This window comes from Hyla sarda, chromosome 4, assembly GCF_029499605.1.
Source record: "Hyla sarda isolate aHylSar1 chromosome 4, aHylSar1.hap1, whole genome shotgun sequence".
NCBI lineage: Eukaryota > Metazoa > Chordata > Amphibia > Anura > Hylidae > Hyla > Hyla sarda.
Window position 1 is genome coordinate 56,299,982 of NC_079192.1, and position 18,199 is coordinate 56,318,180.

The 18,199-nt window shown below is 44.5% G+C and overlaps 1 protein-coding gene across 1 annotated transcript in view; it reads right to left on the bottom strand.

The window, feature by feature from the left end:
• Positions 1-108: 108 nt before the first annotated feature.
• The window catches only part of POLR3D (RNA polymerase III subunit D), a 19,561-nt gene continuing 1,470 nt past the window's right edge, over positions 109-18,199 (bottom strand). Inside the window, exons 2-9 of the mRNA XM_056571073.1 lie at positions 14,195-14,351; positions 8,151-8,194; positions 7,541-7,689; positions 7,183-7,307; positions 6,920-7,088; positions 6,430-6,701; positions 5,008-5,160; positions 109-526 (exon numbers count right to left, since the gene is read on the bottom strand). Coding sequence (XP_056427048.1) covers positions 404-526; positions 5,008-5,160; positions 6,430-6,701; positions 6,920-7,088; positions 7,183-7,307; positions 7,541-7,689; positions 8,151-8,194; positions 14,195-14,350 — 1,191 coding nt within the window. The 5' untranslated portion in view covers position 14,351 and the 3' untranslated portion in view covers positions 109-403. The remainder of the gene's footprint in view (positions 527-5,007; positions 5,161-6,429; positions 6,702-6,919; positions 7,089-7,182; positions 7,308-7,540; positions 7,690-8,150; positions 8,195-14,194; positions 14,352-18,199) is intronic.

Below are 18,199 nucleotides of genomic sequence, written 5' to 3' on the forward strand. Positions count from 1 at the left end.
ATCCTAAGACTTGGCTACGTCTAATGTCAACAAATTCACTGTCCGTACAAGATACAAAACACACAAGAAGAAGAATACACCCCCAAAAAAAGACATAGGACCTTACTATAATGTGTCCTGTTTAATAAATTACACTTTGCAGTCATCCAACATGTCCTCCAATACATCACGGGAGGGCGGCTCTGCAGCCTTCTGTATGACATAAACAATAAATGGCACACACCATATGTCCTATATAAGCCTTCACTGTACTCAGGAGAAGATTTGGCTTATGAAAACAAAAAGAAACAAAAAAAATAGTGCTACCAGACCCTTGTGATACTGTATCTGAGGGTCTCCTGTCTTGGCATTGCACAGTCTGTGGTGTATAATGAAGTCCTTCTTGGTGGATATGGACGGTATATCAGCGGTGCCGCCTCTCCAGAAGTGAATCGAAGTCTGGTGAGCAGACAAGCTTATGCTGCACGTGTCCCAGCACCATCATCTCTCCTCTGCGAGCCTCCCCGACGCTAACCGCTACCAGCTCCTGCAACAGAACATAAAGTATTCAAGTCCGCAAGCATAGAAATAGTTCCCAGGTTAAAGGGAACATGTCATCAGATTTTACCATATATAACAACATGCGGCAATGCCTTAAACATGGTAAGACTGTCTTCCTCACCATCCCCGGGAGACGTATCTGCCCGCAGGGCTGGCGGAGATATGAGGTTAGAAAGTTTTCCCCAGTGGCCACATACCGTATTTTTCGTCCTATAGGACGCACCGACGTATAAGACGCATCCAATTTTTAGGGGCAAAATCTTAAAAAATAAAGATTTTGAACCCAATAGTGGTCTTCAACCTGCGGACCTCCAGATGTTGCAAAACTACAACTCCCAGCATGCCCGGACAGCCGTTGGCTGTCCGGGCATGCTGGAAGTTGTAGTTTTGCAACATTTGGAGGTCCGCAGATTGAAGACCACTGCATAGGAGGTAATACCCACGTGTAGTTTTGCAACATTTGGAGGTCCGCAGATTGAAGACCACTGCATAGGAGGTAATACTCACGTGTCCCCGCGGCTCCGGACCCGTCACCGCTGCCCTGGATGTCGCTCCATCACTGTCGCCGTGTCCCCGGCGCTCTGGAACGTCTCTGCTGCCGCGGCGGTCCCGAACAGCCCGACTGAACAGCCGGGTTTGTGTCACTTTCCCTTCAGATGCGGTGGTCAGCTTTGATTGCCGCGTCTGAAGGGTTAATACAGGGCATCACCACGATCGGTGATGTCCTGTATTAGTCGCGGATCCCGGCCGTTGATGGCCGCAGTGACCGCCGCGATAGGGGTGCATTCGCCGTATAAGACGCACCGACTTTTCCCCCCAGTTTTGGGGAAGAAAAAGTGCGTCTTATACGGCGAAAAATACGGTAAGTAGTCCCTTGGGCAGGGAGATATACTCGCCAAGTCCCATGCATACACTTAAATATCCAGACTGAGCCTCTGCCCCGGTTCTCTAGTCTCCTCTATGTATGCAGTTACCTAGTCCTATCTTCTCCAGCTGTAATAACGCCCCCTCAGCATGATTGACAGCATGGGCATGGCCTGCGTCTTAGAAAGCAGAGTAGCGACGAGGTCTGTCAATCACGCTGAGGGGGCTGGAGAATACAGGACTAGGTACAACTTACAGGGCCGGCGGGGGGAACACTCTAACATCGTATCCTCACCATCCCTGCAAGCACAAATGTCTCCATGGATGGTGAGGAAGATCATTTTACCACACAAAGGGGGAGATTTATCAATTCCTGTCCAGAGGAAAAGTTGCCCATAGCAACCAATCCGATCGCTTCTTTCATTTTGCAGAGGCCTTGTTAATAATGAAAGAAGCGATCTGATTGGTTGCTATGGGCAACTGGGCAACTGTTCCTCTGGACAGGTTTTGATAAATCTCCCCCATAATGTGTTGCTACGCGTTATATATGGAAAAATCAGATGACAGGTTCCTTTTAAAATACAATCCTAATACAGTGACCCCCCCCGACCTACGATAATTTCAACATACGATGGCCTCTCAGAGGCCATTGTATGTTGAAGGCAGCATCAACATACGATGCTTTTGCATGTCGGGGCCATCGCATTAACGGCTATCCGGCATCGCAGACTGCTTCAGCTGCCGCTGGATAGCCGTTTAAGGTGCCCCGTGTGGTCCGCTGACGATCACTTACATGTCCCCGGCCCTCCGGACCGTCCTCTTCGGGATCCCCTGCATCGCCGGTGCTCTCCGTCGTCGTCATCATGTTGCCGCGCACGTCGTCCCGTCGGCTAATAGGAGCGACGTGCGTAGTGACGTGATGACGGCGACGTGAGAGCGACGACCCGGGGCAGCAGAGACGTTCCGGAGCGGCGGGACACCCAGGGATGAGGCGACAGCGATGGAGGGCGACATAAAGGGCAGCGGTGACGGTCCAGAGCGGCGGGGACAGGTGAGTATAACTTCCTATACTTTACATTGCACGGATCCCTCAACATACGATGGTTTCAACAAACGATGGTTCATTTGGAACGGATTACCATCGTATGTTGAGGGACCACTGTACTAAATTGCCTGTCATAAAGGGGGATCCCACGGATTTTCCATCAGTTGTAAAATGTCTAATACGCTCATTTAATAACACAGCAGTGAGCTAAACCTCCTTACCTGGATGTAGCAGCGACTGGAGACTCATCCTGAGGTGTCTGAATACAGATGAACTATGACAACCAGCACGATAGGTAAGAAGCAATCTATACTGCATACATAGAGAGACTAGAGAACAGGAGCAGAGGCTCGCTCTGGATATTTAAGTGTATGCGTGGGGAGGAAGTGTTACCAGCTTAGTATATGAATAAAACCAACAAGCAGCTGAGATCTCACATCTATAATCACAGCTCTCTATCCCAGACGTCATTGCAGACACTATCTTTATTACATTGATGGTCTGTCCTTAACCCCTTAAGGAGGCAACGATTTTTCCTGCTCACATTTAAATGGTTCTTTTCAAATCCTCCATCTACAGGGCCATAGGGGGGCATTTTTATGTGAGACCAATTGTACTTTTGTAATGACATCACTCAAATCTACGACGAAACCCAAATTTTGAACCCCCCCCCCACACACACACACACACACTAACAATTTTTGGGGGTTTCATTTGTTATAGTTATTGTGTAGGGCCATACGATTACAACAATACCCAATTCATATGGGTTTTATTTTGCTACTTTTATTTTTTATTTTTCTTACTTTTTATTAAATATATTTAGTATTGTTACACACTGCGCTCGGTCTGGCCACGCCGGCCGTGAGCGCATCTCCCCTCTCATATCTCCTGCCGGCGGAGCTGGGATTTGCATCGCTGGACGCGCCCGCATGCAAGTCCCGGACAGTCACTCATCTCCGCCTTCTGCCTCCGTCTCTCAGCTCCACGCGTGCCCCCCTCCTAGCGCGCGCCAGAGCTCTGAAATTTAGAGGGCCAGTATGCCCATAATCATGGGTTTCACCTGTCCCATTGTTATAAGTTTCTGCACCTCCCACATACCTCTGCCAATTCTTTGTTTGCCACTGTGCCTAAGAGAAAGCATTTCATGTGTTGTCTTCTCGTGTTCCTGACTTTGCATTCCGTGACCTGACCGTCTTCCTTGCCGCCTGCCTTTTGACCTTTTGCTACATTCCCGTTTACGCTCTTGTGCCGCCTGCCCTGACCTCCTGCTATCCTGACTACGTCCTGTCTCATCCCTTCTGTGCCTCGCTTCACCCCAGCCGCCTGTGTGGTCATGCCAGTGGTAGTGGCCTGGGTGCCACCTGCCGCAGCAAGACCATCTCGCTTTGCAGCCGGCTCTGGAGAGAACCAGTGGCACCTTAGACTCCGCTCCCTGGCACGGCCCACATTATCTGCCACACAGGTCCAGCGGATCTACTACCTCTCGTGTTCCAGACTACTGCGGTCCAGCGGATCTACTACCTCCCGAGTTCAAGTCGAATGTGGTGAGTCTAACAAGTATGCCTAAAATTGCCCTATTTTGACCCCTATAATTTTTTTTTTCTATACGGGGCTGTATACGGGATAATTTTTTGCATCACGATCAGTAGTTTCTGGGACTTTCTTAAGGGGTGGTTGCCTCCTTCTACATTGTCTGGATGTATACTTTGCATCTTTTGGTGGGTTGCCTTCTAAGATTCGTTGTTTTGCCTATGTCTCTTTACTATCCAGCCCAGCCTTTGTTTTCTGTTTATGCATATTATTATGCACTTTTTTTTTTTTTTTACTTGTTATTTATGGAGGGGTAGTACTCCTGCCTTGTGTACCTTCTTGGTTTTCTTTAAATAAAGAAGGGGAACTTTCTGATCACTTTTTGATTCTATTTTTCTGGTATATGAAGTGACGGGAAAAAAAATCTGCAATTCTTTAACATTTACACTGTTGACTGTCTTAATAATTTGGACAATTCCGCTCGCTCGGGGAGATACCAAATATGTTTGTTTAGGGGACTATTACATGCAAGCTTTCGATAGCTAACACTGTTCTATGCTGTGCCAAAGCAAAGGATTGATTAGTGTTATGGGCGCTCTGCTTAGACAACCTGCCGAGGCAGGCTGTATATTCAGCACCTACCGTCAGAGGTAAAGTCTGGACACAATAGATCAGTGGTCTACAAACTGTGGACCTCCAGCTGTAGCAAAACTACAACTCCCAGCATGCCCGGACAGCCAACGGCTGTCCGGGCATGCTGGGAGTTGTAGTTTTGCAACAGCTGGAGGCCCACAGTTTGGAAACCACTGCAATAGATCCTGCACTATTCCTGATAAAATCGGCGCTGCCAACTTTACTCTGTAGGTCCCCCCTTTAGCCCTTTATTGTTATTACCTTCATAATCCAGTAAAATGATGTGGGCACATGGTACAAAGAGAAGGGGCTGCCTGGATCAGTCCCATAGAGTTGACAGCTGGTCAAAAGTCTTAGCTTTTGAGACTTTGAAGGATTTTTATTCTCTTTACCTGTAAGAAGGAGCAAGATGTTCCCATGGTGACATCAAGAGTGACTTTGCCTAAGACAAGCTGCACCTTGCCTGACTTTCGCACGAGTAGTTTCCCCATCTGACCCTCAGACAGATCCTTCAGGGAGCAGCTCTCCTCGGCCGCACTCGCCTCCTATGTGTAAAGAACAGATAAGAAGCATACAATGGAAATCTAATATTTCTGATCGGGCGATGACTGCGCGAGCCACAAACAAAGATTCATCATCATGACGGGTGAGCTGTAGATATTAAAGAGAACCTGTCAAATGAATAATGCAGTCTAGTCTGAATGGAACATCATGTTAAAGAGCCGGAGAAGGTGAACAGATTGATATATAGTTTTATGGGAAAATATTTAATAGAACTAGTAGTTTATATATGTAAACCTCTGCTCATCCTGAGCTTAGGAGTCCAGTGGGCGGTCTTACTCATACAGGGAAGTCTGTCAACCACTGAGTAGAGCAGCCTACTGGACTCCTAAACAAAAAAAACGAGCAGAGGGTAATATATGTATAAATTACAAATAGTACTGAATGTTTTCTCACAAATATGTATATCAAAGCGCTTAGCTCCTCCTGCTCTATAACATGCTATGGGCAGACTGGACTGCATCTCCAACATGACAGGTTCCCTTTTAAAGGGTACTCCGGTGGAAAACTTTTTTGTTTAAATGAACTGGTGCCAGAAAGTTCAACAGATTTGTAAATTACTTCTATTAAAAAATCTTAATCCTTTCCGTACTTTTTAGCAGCTGTTTGCTACAGAGGGAAATCTTTATTTTTTGAATAACTTTTTTGTCTTGACCACAGTGCTCTCTGTTGACACCTGATGCCTGTATCAGGAACTGTCCAGAGCAGGAGAAAATCCCCATAGCAAACCTATGCTACTCTGGACAGTTCCTGACACGGACAGAGGTGTCAGTAGAGAGCACTGTGGACAAGACAAAAAAGTAAAGAATTTCCTCTGTAGCATACAGCTGCTAAAAGTACTAAAAGGATTAAGATTTTTTAATAGAAGTCATTTACAAATCTGTTTAACTTTCTGGCACCAGTTCATTTAAAAAAAAAGTTTTCCACCGGAGTACCCCTTTAAGGCAATGTGTCCAGAAGATTGTTTCCTTATTAAAGAGACAGATACTGGAAAAGGATTTTTTTTCTAATAAGCTTCTATTTTTGTGATAGTAACTTTTTATTTTTTTTAATCTTTTGTGCATTGTTATTAGGGCTGCCATCTTGCCTAAGCTGTTGTTAAAACAGTAGTCTAGTGAAAAATAACTTATACCCTATCCAAAGGAAATTATACAGTGTGAACGGGTCTCGCAGAAGACCCATTCACACTGATGGTACTGTACACTGCGCGGAATTTCGCCGGAATTCCGCAGTGTGAAAGCACCCCAACCCACCTGACTTTTGTCCTTCACTAGTAACATGTGTCCGTCTTCACTCTGTACTTCAGTCTTGACCGGCCGGGAGTCCTGGGTAGGCGGCTGCCCAGGAAGAGAGTCCGGGAGCTGCATGAAAAACAGAGTATCTTCTCCAGAGATACCGAGAGATTCCAGTAACTCTGGAAGAGATACGTCCTTCTTCTCAGGTGGCTTCTTCACTATTGGTGCTTTGCTTAGTGGAACACCAGTCTTCAGTGAACCCTCATCCTCTTCCATTGGTTCTTCCTTCACTGTGAATGGAAAAAAACACATCTTATGACATCACCACTGCTGTCACGCCCCCTCCAATAGACTTGCATTGAGAGGGCGTGGTCGTGATCACACGAGGGGCGTTGCCGACCCCCGCAGCGCAAAGACAGCGTTCAGAACATTTACTTCCCAGCGCTGGCCAGTGGAGTACCCCTTTAACATCCCAATGCAGAGACAATTTTCACCTGATTTACCCTACCTTTGACAGACGAAGAGTCCACTTCCATCTTTTCCTCTTTGGGTAAAGCTTTCATGGGGGTCACATCGTCTTCCTCCTCTTCATCTCTGAACAGCCAGCCTGAATGGGCAAGAGGGAGCTGTACAGGCCGATTCTGGGCATCATTCCTCAGTCCTGGGTCATCTAAAAACTTAAGAGAATGGGTGAGAGATGCAGCAGGTAATACAAAGACCTGTAAGGTGTGCAACTAGGTCCTCACCGATATATAAGGGTCCTACTCATACCTTGTCATTTTCCAGCATTCGAAGGATCTGTTTTGTCTCCTCCTCCGTCTCCCTTTTCTCCCGTTTTATGTTAATGATGTGTGAGGGTCCAAGATCACCCGAATCGGAGGGTCCATCCCATGCAGCTACGGGCAAAGCAAGGGCAGCATTAGATAACTGATACAAAGGCCACTCAGGTCTGCTGTGCTATTTCATACAACAATACAAGCCTAACCCCAATTTATACCGGCCATATGAAAGCCAATAGGACATTTTTTTGGCCTCTGTTTGGTAAACAGATGCTCGTGGACCCGTTTGACATATGCATACGGCACATAAGGCAAACAGCTCATTAAAACAGTTCATAAAAGAGGCGTACTTTTTTTCTTGAGTTGCTCTGCAGGCCCCTGCTCAAAGATGGAGTGACTCTGGATGACTTGTGGTCTCCCGCGCCCTCTGCCTGATCCATCACGACGATCTCTGTTGCGGTCGGCCCGCTCAACTTTTACAGACACCTCCTCTTTCGGCCTGTTTTATAAAGGGAATTAAACAAATAAATATACTTGACCCAAGTATTGATGTGTTCATACATCAGGTGTGGATTTGCCATTCAAGTGTTCTGGAAAGCTGAGTGACTTCCCTAGTAGTTGCAGTAATTCTAGTTTTACTGATTGTTAATCAATGCAAGATCTATTTTACACCTTGTATTTAAAGAATTGTTCAATTTTACATAATGCTCTGTTTAAACCTATTTTTGTTAATGGGAGAACCAGTTTATTGGGATGGGGCAACTCCCACTATAAACTCAAAATGACCAACAGGAGGATTATAAAGGAGACTGACATTCCCAGGATATACATACAATTAGCAGGATTTCGATTGCTCAGGTCTAAAGCCAGCCCTGTGTTCACATGCACAATAATAAGATTGGTAAATGAGTATAGGTGTAGGAAGTCACAGGGGTGTATGGGAAATGTGCAGATCCTTACTCTTCTTTTATCTTCCTTCCAATTATATTTGGAGCAAAGGTTTTCTGTTGAAAAAAATAAGAAAATAACATATAGCTCACTGCAGAGAAACTAACCATGGCATATAGGTGTAAACATCAACCCTTATTCTACAATATACAAATAATAAGTATGATTTTATATATAATGTATAAGATGTCTACATATGGGTTTCAAGTGTCCCTGTCATTATACAAACCCTTTGCCATGTCTCAAGAACATGTCAAAAATATTGATTGGTCCAGGTCTTAGTGTTCATACCCCCATCGACCTCAAGATGTAGCCGGGGGAAGCATGCGGTACTCCCCGGGTGGCAGCAATCTACATCCAATTGCAGGAGGCAGCTCCATTATAAGTCTATAAGGCCGTTTACTGAAATGGGACAGAGTCCCTGCAACGTGTCAATATTTTTGTATACCAACAGGGACACTTTAAAATATATTAAAATGTTGCTGAGCTCTGCTTCATTCCAGTGACTGCAGCTGCATTGTCTGCAGGAGCTTACATTAAAGTTAATGGAGATATCCAGAGCTGAAAAACGTTTAAGTTTGAATAAGTTTTAGATCGCGGGGGGTTTGACCGCTGGGGCCCCCTGCGATCTCCTGTATGGGGCCCCAGGACAACCCCTGTCTTACCAGAAGTTGCTACTCCTCATATTCCAGCATTACTGGAATAACTTTGGATGATAAAGCCACAGACTAGGTAGCCTTAAAGCATAACTATCATTAAAAAAAAGCTTTTAACATGTTTGAACATTTTTTTGTTAGCGACAGTAACCCTTAAAGGGAACCTGTTATCAGCATCACCCGCACTCACTTCTATAGGCTTGTAGTGTGGGTAACGCTGATGACAAGGTTGTTTACCGTTGTGCAATCCATGGCCTATTATACTTGTTTTTCTGTAAATGCAATTTAGCTGGCTTGGTCAACTCAACAAAGTCCCAAGTGCAATGATGTTGGGCAAGCATACTTTGTCCCTCTCTTCTCCTCACTGTGATGACTCCTCCCCTTCTCTTACTCTGCTCTGAGTCACAAGTACAGCAGCCCTGGACCTGCCTGCAGCTCTGTCAATCACTCATGGTGTCCATGACGTGTCGATGACCACTGCACACTGCAGGACTGGTATGTGTCCCAGGAGGCAGGGGGACCCCAAGTGGCCACTTTTTTGACTGGCTTTTTGGCATGAAAAACTGAAAATTTTCTGATGAAAGCAATTGCAAAACATATTGTTTATGCATACTTTATAACATATCAAAAGTTATTGTATCTGACCAATTTAAAGTTTAAAGGAGAAGTCCCATGTAGAAAAAGTATTGTGTTTTAAATGCAGAAGCAAAAGTTATATCACTTTGTAAATCACTGACTTTACCCATCTTGTAAGTAAAACCTGTTTTTCTAGCTTCTTTGTTCAGAGAGGAAGTTCAGAAGCTCCCTGTTCTGATGACTTGCGACCCCCCCATTGAGCTGCATTATGCTGGGGGCCGTGATGTCACAATTTCCCATAGTTCTGTGTGCTGCCTGCAGCTCAGCCACGCTCTGTGCACGGCAAGGGCACCTCCCATGTGCAGCTTCAGCCAATCATAGAAGCCCCAGTGAGCTGAGCAAGCGTCTTCATCTCCTCGGCAGGGAAGCATCTGACAGCCAGCTCAGTGTTTATAAGAGCAAGAACAATGTCCCAAGAAGAAGCAGAGGGGGAGGGGAGATCCCTGCTTTCCCCTGCACTGATCACAATCTGACAGCAGGTCAGTCTGAAAGAACGGTGTCCTGAGAATAGAAGCAGGGGAGGGAAACACCGAACCTGCTGTTAGGAAAGTGATCAGTGTCTAGGTCAGTGTATCCCAACCAGGGTGCCTTCAGCTGTTGCAAAACTAAAACTCCCAGGCATGCTGGGAGTTGTAGTTTCACAACAGCTGGAGGCACCCTGGTTAGGAAGCACTGGTCTAGGCTGGGCTACTTCTGTGATGAACTGAAAGGCATTATGGGAGACAGGAAGTCAGGGACCTCCATGGACCAGGAAGTACCGATCTTTCAGAGGGGATTGCAGGAGAAGTGAGAGGGTGAGGTACATGAGGAGCAGATTGTCAGAATGGTGAGCTGATGCACTTTCACATGATATAAAAAAAAAATTGTGACTTGGTCCATGATACTTCTTCTTTAACTCCTATCACACTACAGAGGCAGGGTATCTTAAAATTTCCAACAAATTTGTAGTCCAAGACTTGCCCAAGACTACAGAGATCAGGATACAGATTAGCCCTAAGTCCCATTGACTTTAGGCAGATCTGTATCCTGATCGCTGTTGTCTTGGACTACAAAGTTGCTGGAGATTTAAAGGGGTACTCCAGTGGAAAACTTTTTTTTAATCAACTGGTGCCAGAAAGTTAAGCAGATTTGTAAATTATTTCTATAAAAAAATCTTTATCCTTCCAGCACTTATTAGCGGCTGTATATTACAGAGAATGTTCTTTTGTTTTTGGATTTTTTTTTTCTGTCCACAGTGCTCTCTGCTGACACCTCTATCTGTATCAGGAACTGTCCAGAGCAGCATATGTTTGCTATGGGGATTTGCACCGGACAGAGGTGTCAGCAGAGAGCACTGTGGGGATCCGATCATCCATAATGGCGGACGGAGGTCCATCTCCACGGGTTTTCTGCTCTAGTCTGAGATTGAGAAGATCGCTGATAACACTTATCAGTGCTATGCCCTATTCATAGCACTGAACAGTATTAGCAATCATGTGATTGCTATAAATAGTCCCCTATGGGGACTATTAAAGTGTAAAAAAAATAATAATAAATAAATGTAAAAAACAAACAAAAAAAAATATGTGAAAAATCCCCTCCCCAAATAAAAATGTAAATTGCCACTTTTTCCCAGAAAGTGATAAAAAATGTAATTAATAAAAATATTTTGTATCGCCGCATGCGTAAATGTCCAAACTATCAAAATATAATGTTATTGATCCTGTATGGTGAACGGCGTAAACATAAATAAAATAAAAAGTCCAAAATTGCTGCTTTTTTGTCATATAATATTCCCCCCACCCCCCAAAAAAAAAAATTTATATTATTCAACATGTCATATATGCAAATGGTGTATCAAAAAAAATTACAGATCATGGCGCAAAAATAATTAGCCCTCATACCGCCGCTTATACAGAAAAATGAAAAAGTTATAGGTCGTCAAAATAGAGGGATTTTAAGCTAGGGATCGACCGATATCGATTTTTTAGGGCCGATACCGATAATCTATGACCTTTCAGGCCGATAGCCGATAACTTATACTGATATTCCGGTAGAAGTTATCGGCTATTTCCCCCACACCCATCCACCAACCAACACCCACCCGGCCCCGCAGAAGCCACTGCAGATCAATGATTTAAAGTGCCAACACCCACCCGGCCCCACAGAAGCCACTGCAGATCAATGATTTAAAGTGCGCGCTTTAAATCAATGAACTGCAGCGGCTTTTGTGGGACCAGAGACCGCCGCCGCCGCCCGCTTCTCTCCCCCTGCCTGTCCTGGGGTCCTCCCTAGTCCAACCACCACCGTCACTGCCCCATTCCCTCCCCCATCCCCGGTTTTATAATTACATGTTCCCGGGGTCCGCGCTATTTCTGGCTCCGGCGGCGACGTCACCGTCAGTGCGCACAGCGACAGCTCAGGACGCCGCAGGAGCCAGAAGTAGCGCGGACCCCGGGAACAGGTAATTATAAAACCGGGGATGGGGGAGGGAATGGGGCATCGGCGGTGGCAGTCTCTGGCTGGGGAGCCGGGGTGGCATGACATTATCGGCATATCGGCTAGGTAATTGCCGATACCGATAATGTCCAAAATCGTGAATATCGTCCGAATAATATCGTCCAAACCGATAATCGGTCGATCCCTATTTTAAATGCACTAATTTGGTTAAAGTTTGAGATTTTTTTTTAAGTGGTACAAAAATAGAAAAGTATGTAATCATGGGTATCAATTTAATCGTATTGACCCACAGAATAGAGAAAACATGTCATTTTACTGTAAATTGTACAGCGTGACAATAAAGCCTTCCAAATTTTGCATAATTGCAGTTTTCTTTTCAATTTCCCCACACAAATAGTATTTTTTTTTTATTTCGCCATACATTTTTATAGTAAAGTGATGTCATTACAAAGGACAACTGGTCGCACAAAAAACTAGTGTCTGTGGATGAAAATAAAAAAAGAGTTATGATTTTTAGACGGCGAGGAGGAAAAAAAGAAAATGCTAAATTAAATGGGCCTGGTCCTTAAGGGGTTAATTGTCTATTCACACGTACAGTATTCTTCGCAGATTTGATGTGGAGGATTTTCTGCTGATGTAAACTGAATGACCAAACACAGCTAAAAATCCTGCGCATCAAATCTGCGCATGATATATCGCAATCGAATCACGATTTTTGCAAATTGTGATAAAGCAGTTTTTCCCTTTCAAAAAAATGTGCGATTATGAGGAGAGACAGTAAGACGCACGCTGAACGGGCCGAGCAGCACGGAAGCAGACAAGTAGATAAAACACGGGGGGCCAAGCAAGTCACCGGGCTCTGGCAGCGGTAGGCCCAGGCCAAGTGTGGCGCGGTCCAGCCCCTCCAGCCTGCGTCTCGCTGTATCTCCTCCCAGCAGTGCTCAGTGCTGGGAGGAGGGCACTTATCCCTTTCATGACTGGCTGCTGTATGTATACGGCACAGCTGTGCGCCGGGTCTATGAAGAAAGGTCAGAAGCTGAGCTCACTTTATACTGGCTAATGCCGGACATCACCCATCCAGGTGATGTCCAGTATTAACTCTTTAAAGTTGATCACGGCATCTAAAATACCGAAAAAGTGACGGTAGCTCAGTGGAGCGGATTAGGACACCTGTGGCAAAACCTGCAGGGTCCCGATGAGATGAGAGGACGGGTAGAGGGTCCCTACCTTCCTTCTTCCTGTCCAATCAGCGCTCCAATAATGCAAGCAGCCTCAGCAGCCTATAGTAATGGAGCGCCAATAACACTAATCAATGATGTGCTATAGGCTCCTATGGTACAGCATTGATCAGTGTCTGCAAACAAATATTACATCTGTGTGTCTCCAGTTGTTGCAAAACTACAACTCCCATCATGTCCATAAAGCTTTTGGCTGTCTGGGCATGCTGGGAGTTGTAGTTTTGCAACAATTGGAGACACACTGTGTGAAAACACTGCTCCATGGGGACTAAAAAAATTGTGAAAAAGAATGTAAAAAAATTTAAAAAAAGCATTAAATGTGAAAAAGAACCATCCCCTAATAAGTTTAATTCCCCCGTTTTCACTCATTTTTCAAATAAAATTAAGTAAACAAAAGTAAACAAACATAATTGGTAACGCCGCGTGCATAAAGGTCCGAACTATTAAAATATAATATTAATGAAACTACAGGTCAATGGCGTAAATATAAAATAAAAGTCCAGCATTTATGATTTTTGGTCACTTCATAAAGCAGAAAAAAATGAAAAAGTGATTAAAAAGTCCTATTAAAACAAAAATATTGCCAATAAAAAACACAGATCCCAGTGTAAACAGCCCTGTATATGGAAAAATAGGAAAGTTTTAGGGGTCAGAAGAGGACATTTTAAAGGAGTACTACAGTGCAGTAAAACTTATCCCCAATCCAAAAGGAGAGGGATTAAGTTTTAGACTGCTTAGCACCTCAGCAGTCCCTAGGAAGGGGGCGTGCCGATCCCTGCACAAAGCGCCCCCTCCATGTTTCCATCCCCTTCCTGGGGACTGCCAGGGTGCTAAGCAGTAGAACGTGGGGGGTCCCAGCGGTCATTCTCCCCGCATTCTAAAACTTATCTCCTATCCTTTACATTGGGGATAAGTTTTACTGCACTGGAGTACTCCAATCCCCCCATTTTATGTTGGCTATATGAAATGAGGGGATTGGACATGAAATAGGGGGGGATTTCACCAATTGTTTATTATATCGCAATCGCACATTACCCCAAATCATTACCCCTATCCTCTACTATATGCATTCAGAGGCTGAACTCACCTTTCTGACACCACCAAGGGTAAGGTCCCGGGAGCGGATGGAAGGAAGGCGACCAGGTGTGAGAGGTGTTGATGGTCTACGCCCAACCAGACCCCTAGCTCCCCCGATCGGGGTCCTGGGAACACCAGGGGTGGGATCATTCTTCCCGTCAGACATCCTGTGAAATGCATAAAAGGATGAAATTGATGAATAGTCTTGGAAATTCTTGCAACAAATCAGCTACATGTGACTTAACCCCAACAACATTCTTTAAAGGGGTACTCCGGTTGAAAACATTTTTTTTTTAAATCAACTAGTGCCAGTAAATTAAACAGATTTGTACATAATTTCTATTAAAAAATCTTTACCCTTCCTCTGTATGCTACAGAGGAGATTCTTTTCGTTTTGAATTTCTTTCTTGTCTTGTCCACAGTGCTCTCTGCTGACACCTGATGCCCGTATCAGGAACTGTCCAGAGCAGGAGAAAATCCCCATAGCAAACCTATGCTGCTCTGGACAGTTCCTGACACGGACAGAGGTGTCAGCAGAGAGCACTTTGGACAAGACAAAAAAAGAAATTCAAAAAGAAAATAATTTCCTCTGTAGCATACAGCTGCTAAAAAGTATTGGGAGGGTAAAGATTTTTTAATAGAAGTCATTTACAAATCTGTTTAACTTTCTGGCAACAGTTAATATAAAAAATAAAAAAAAGATGTTTTCCACCGGAGTACCCCTTTAATGCCAGTGGTCTCCAAACTGTGCCCCTGTGCCAACAGCTGTCAGGGCATGCTGGGAGTTGTAGTTTTGCAAAAGCTGTATATGCAGAAAATTGCTTTTATTCTGTGGTGCAAAGAGTCAAAGAGATCTCCCCAATCCCCTGAAGTGCTGCAGGCACCAACCCCTCTTAGCATCCCCTCCCATCCCTGTCCCTGCTTGAATGACAGTCAACTAGAAGCAGAGCCCTGTTTCCAGATCTCACAACTGCGCACAATTTGTAAGCACAGGAACAAGACTTGGAAACAGGGCTCGGCTTTCAGCTGACAATTAGGGATTTACAGTCAGTCCTCAGCACTTCGGGGGCTTTGGAACGCCTCTTTGATGCTTGGCACCAGAGAATACAATCATTGCCTTACCTTATGGAACAACAGACAGATATATGAAAGGTACCATATTGGGGGGAGGGGGATGCTAAGCCTGACCAATCTAACCCAGCTCTGAGAGAGTGAGTGCTGTAGACAGCGCATGCTCCATTCATTTCTATGGAAGTGCCAGAAATGCCCAATACTGTACTCTTCTACAGCACATGTTCTTTTTCAGAACCGGGGCCCCTATTTTGGAGATGGCAGGAGGTCCCTGTGGATAGGGGATAAGTTGTTTTTCACCAGACAACCCCTTTTAACAGATATCCAGCTGCCGGGCCGTCATTGGAGTTTTTCTTTAACCCCTTAAGGACCGGGTTTTTTTTCCATTTTTGCATTTTCGTTTTTTGCTCCTTGCCTTTAAAAAATCATAACTCTTTCAATTTTGCACCTAAAAATCCATATGATTGCTTATTTTTTGCGCCACCAATTCTACTTGGTAATGACATCAGTCATTTTGCTCAAAAATCTACGGTGAAACGGAAAAAAAAATCATTGTGCGACAAAATTGAAAAAAAAAACGCCGTTTTGTAAATTTTGGGGGCTTCCGTTTCTACGTAGTACATTTTTCGGTAAAAATGACACCTTATCTTTATTCTGTAGGACCATACAATTAAAATGATACCCTACTTATATAGGTTTGATTTTGTCGTACTTCTGGAAAAAATCATAACTACATGCAGAAAAATGTATATGTTTAAAATTGTCATCTTCTGACCCCTATAACTTTTTTTTTTTTTACGTGTATGGGGCGGTATGAGGACTCATTTGTTTGCGCCGTGATCTGAAGTTTTTAACGGTACCATTTTTGCATTGATAGGACTTATTGATCGCTTTTTATTCATTTTTAAATTATATAAAAAGTGACCAAAAATGCACTATGTTGGACTTTGGAATTTTTTTGCGCGCACGCCATTGACCGAGCGGTTTAATTAATGATATATTTTTATAGTTCGGACATTTCCGCACGCGGTGATACCATATATGTTTATTTTTATTTACACTGTGATTTTTTTTTTATTGGAAAAGGGGGGTGATTCAAACTTTTATTAGGGGAGGAGTTAAATGATATTCATTCACTTTTTTTTCCACTTTTTTTTGCAGTGTTATAGCTCCCATAGGGACCTATAACACTGCACACACTGATCATTGGTATCCCATAGGGACCTATAACACTGCACACACTGATCATTGGTATCCCATAGGGACCTATAACACTGCACACACTGATCATTGGTATCCCATAGGGACCTATAACACTGCACACACTGATCATTGGTATCCCATAGGGACCTATAACACTGCACACGCTGATCTCTTATACTGATCATTGTTATCCCATAGGGACCTATAACACTGCACACACTGATCTTCATCATTGATCACTGGTTTCTCATAGGAAACCAGTGATCGATGATTCTGCCGCATGACTGCTCATGTCTGGATCTCAGGTACTGAGCAGTCATTCGGCGATCGGACAGCGAGGAGGCAGGTAGGGGCCCTCCCGCTGTCCTGTAAGCTGTTTGGGATGCCGCGATTTCGCCGCGGCTATCCCGAACAGCCCACTGAGTTAACCGGCAGCTTTCACTTTCGCTTTTAGCCGCGTGGCTCAGCTCTGAGCGCGCGGCTAAAGGGTTAATAGCGCGCGCGGCGCCGCGATCGGTGCTGCACGCTATTAGCGGCGGGTCCCGGCTTCACTATGACGCCGGGCTTGCCGTGATATGATGCGGGGTTACCGTGTAACCCCGCGTTATATCACGGGAGCAGGACCAAGGACCTACCAGTACGTCCTTGGTCCTTAAGGGGTACTCCACTGGAAAACATTTTTTTTTTCTAAATTAACTGGAGCCAGAACCTTAAACAGATTTGTAAATTACTTCTATTAAAAAATCTTAATCCTTCCAGTACTTATCAGCTGCTGTATACTACAGAGTAAGTTGTTTTCTTTTTGAATTTCCTTTCTGTCTGACCACAATGCTCTCTGCTGACACCTCTGTCCATTCTAGGAACTGTCCAGAGTTGGAGAAAATCCCCATAGCAAACCTCTCCTGCTCTGGACAGTTCCTACATGAACAGAGGTGTCAGCAGAGAGCACTGTGGACAGACATAAAGGAAATTCAAAAAGAAAATAACTTTCTGTGGATCATACAGCAGCCGATAAGTACTGGAAAGATTAAGTTTAATAGAAGTAAATTACAAATCTGTTTTAACTTTCTGGCACCAGTTGATTTAAAAAACATTTTTTTCCTGTGGAGTACCCCTTTAAAAGGGTTATCCAGGAAAAGAAAAACAAAGCTAATTTCTTCCAAAAACAGCTCCCTGTCTGTCTGCAGGTTGGGTGTGGTATTACAACTTGGCTCCATTCACTTCAATGGAAATGAGCTGCAGAACCACACCCAACCTGGAGACGGATGGGGAGAGGTTTTTGATAGAAAGTAGATCTGTTTAACTATTCCTGGATAACCCCTTTAAATGGGCACTGTCAGATGCAAAACCTTTTGATATGTTGTGAAGCATGTATAACCAATAGGTTTTCCAATTGCTTTCATTAGAAAATTTTCAGTATTTCAAACTGAAAAATCCAGTCAAACAACTGCCCCCCCCCCCCGGCCTGCTTGGACACATACTAGTCCTGCTGTGTCCATGCATCATCACCTATGTCATGGACACACTTCCTTGATTGACAGCTGTGAGTGCAGGGCTCAAACCTGGAGGAAAATTCCTCCCACTGTCATCTTGTGTCCCGCTACTGTCAGTGAGGACAAGCTGGGAGTTGTAGTTTTGCTAATGCCAGGGGAGATGTGAGCAGACAGCGTACAGAGGGAGGGGGCGGAGACCTGCACAGTGAGGCCACGCCCCCTCCCTTTGAGAGGAATTCAGACTAGTG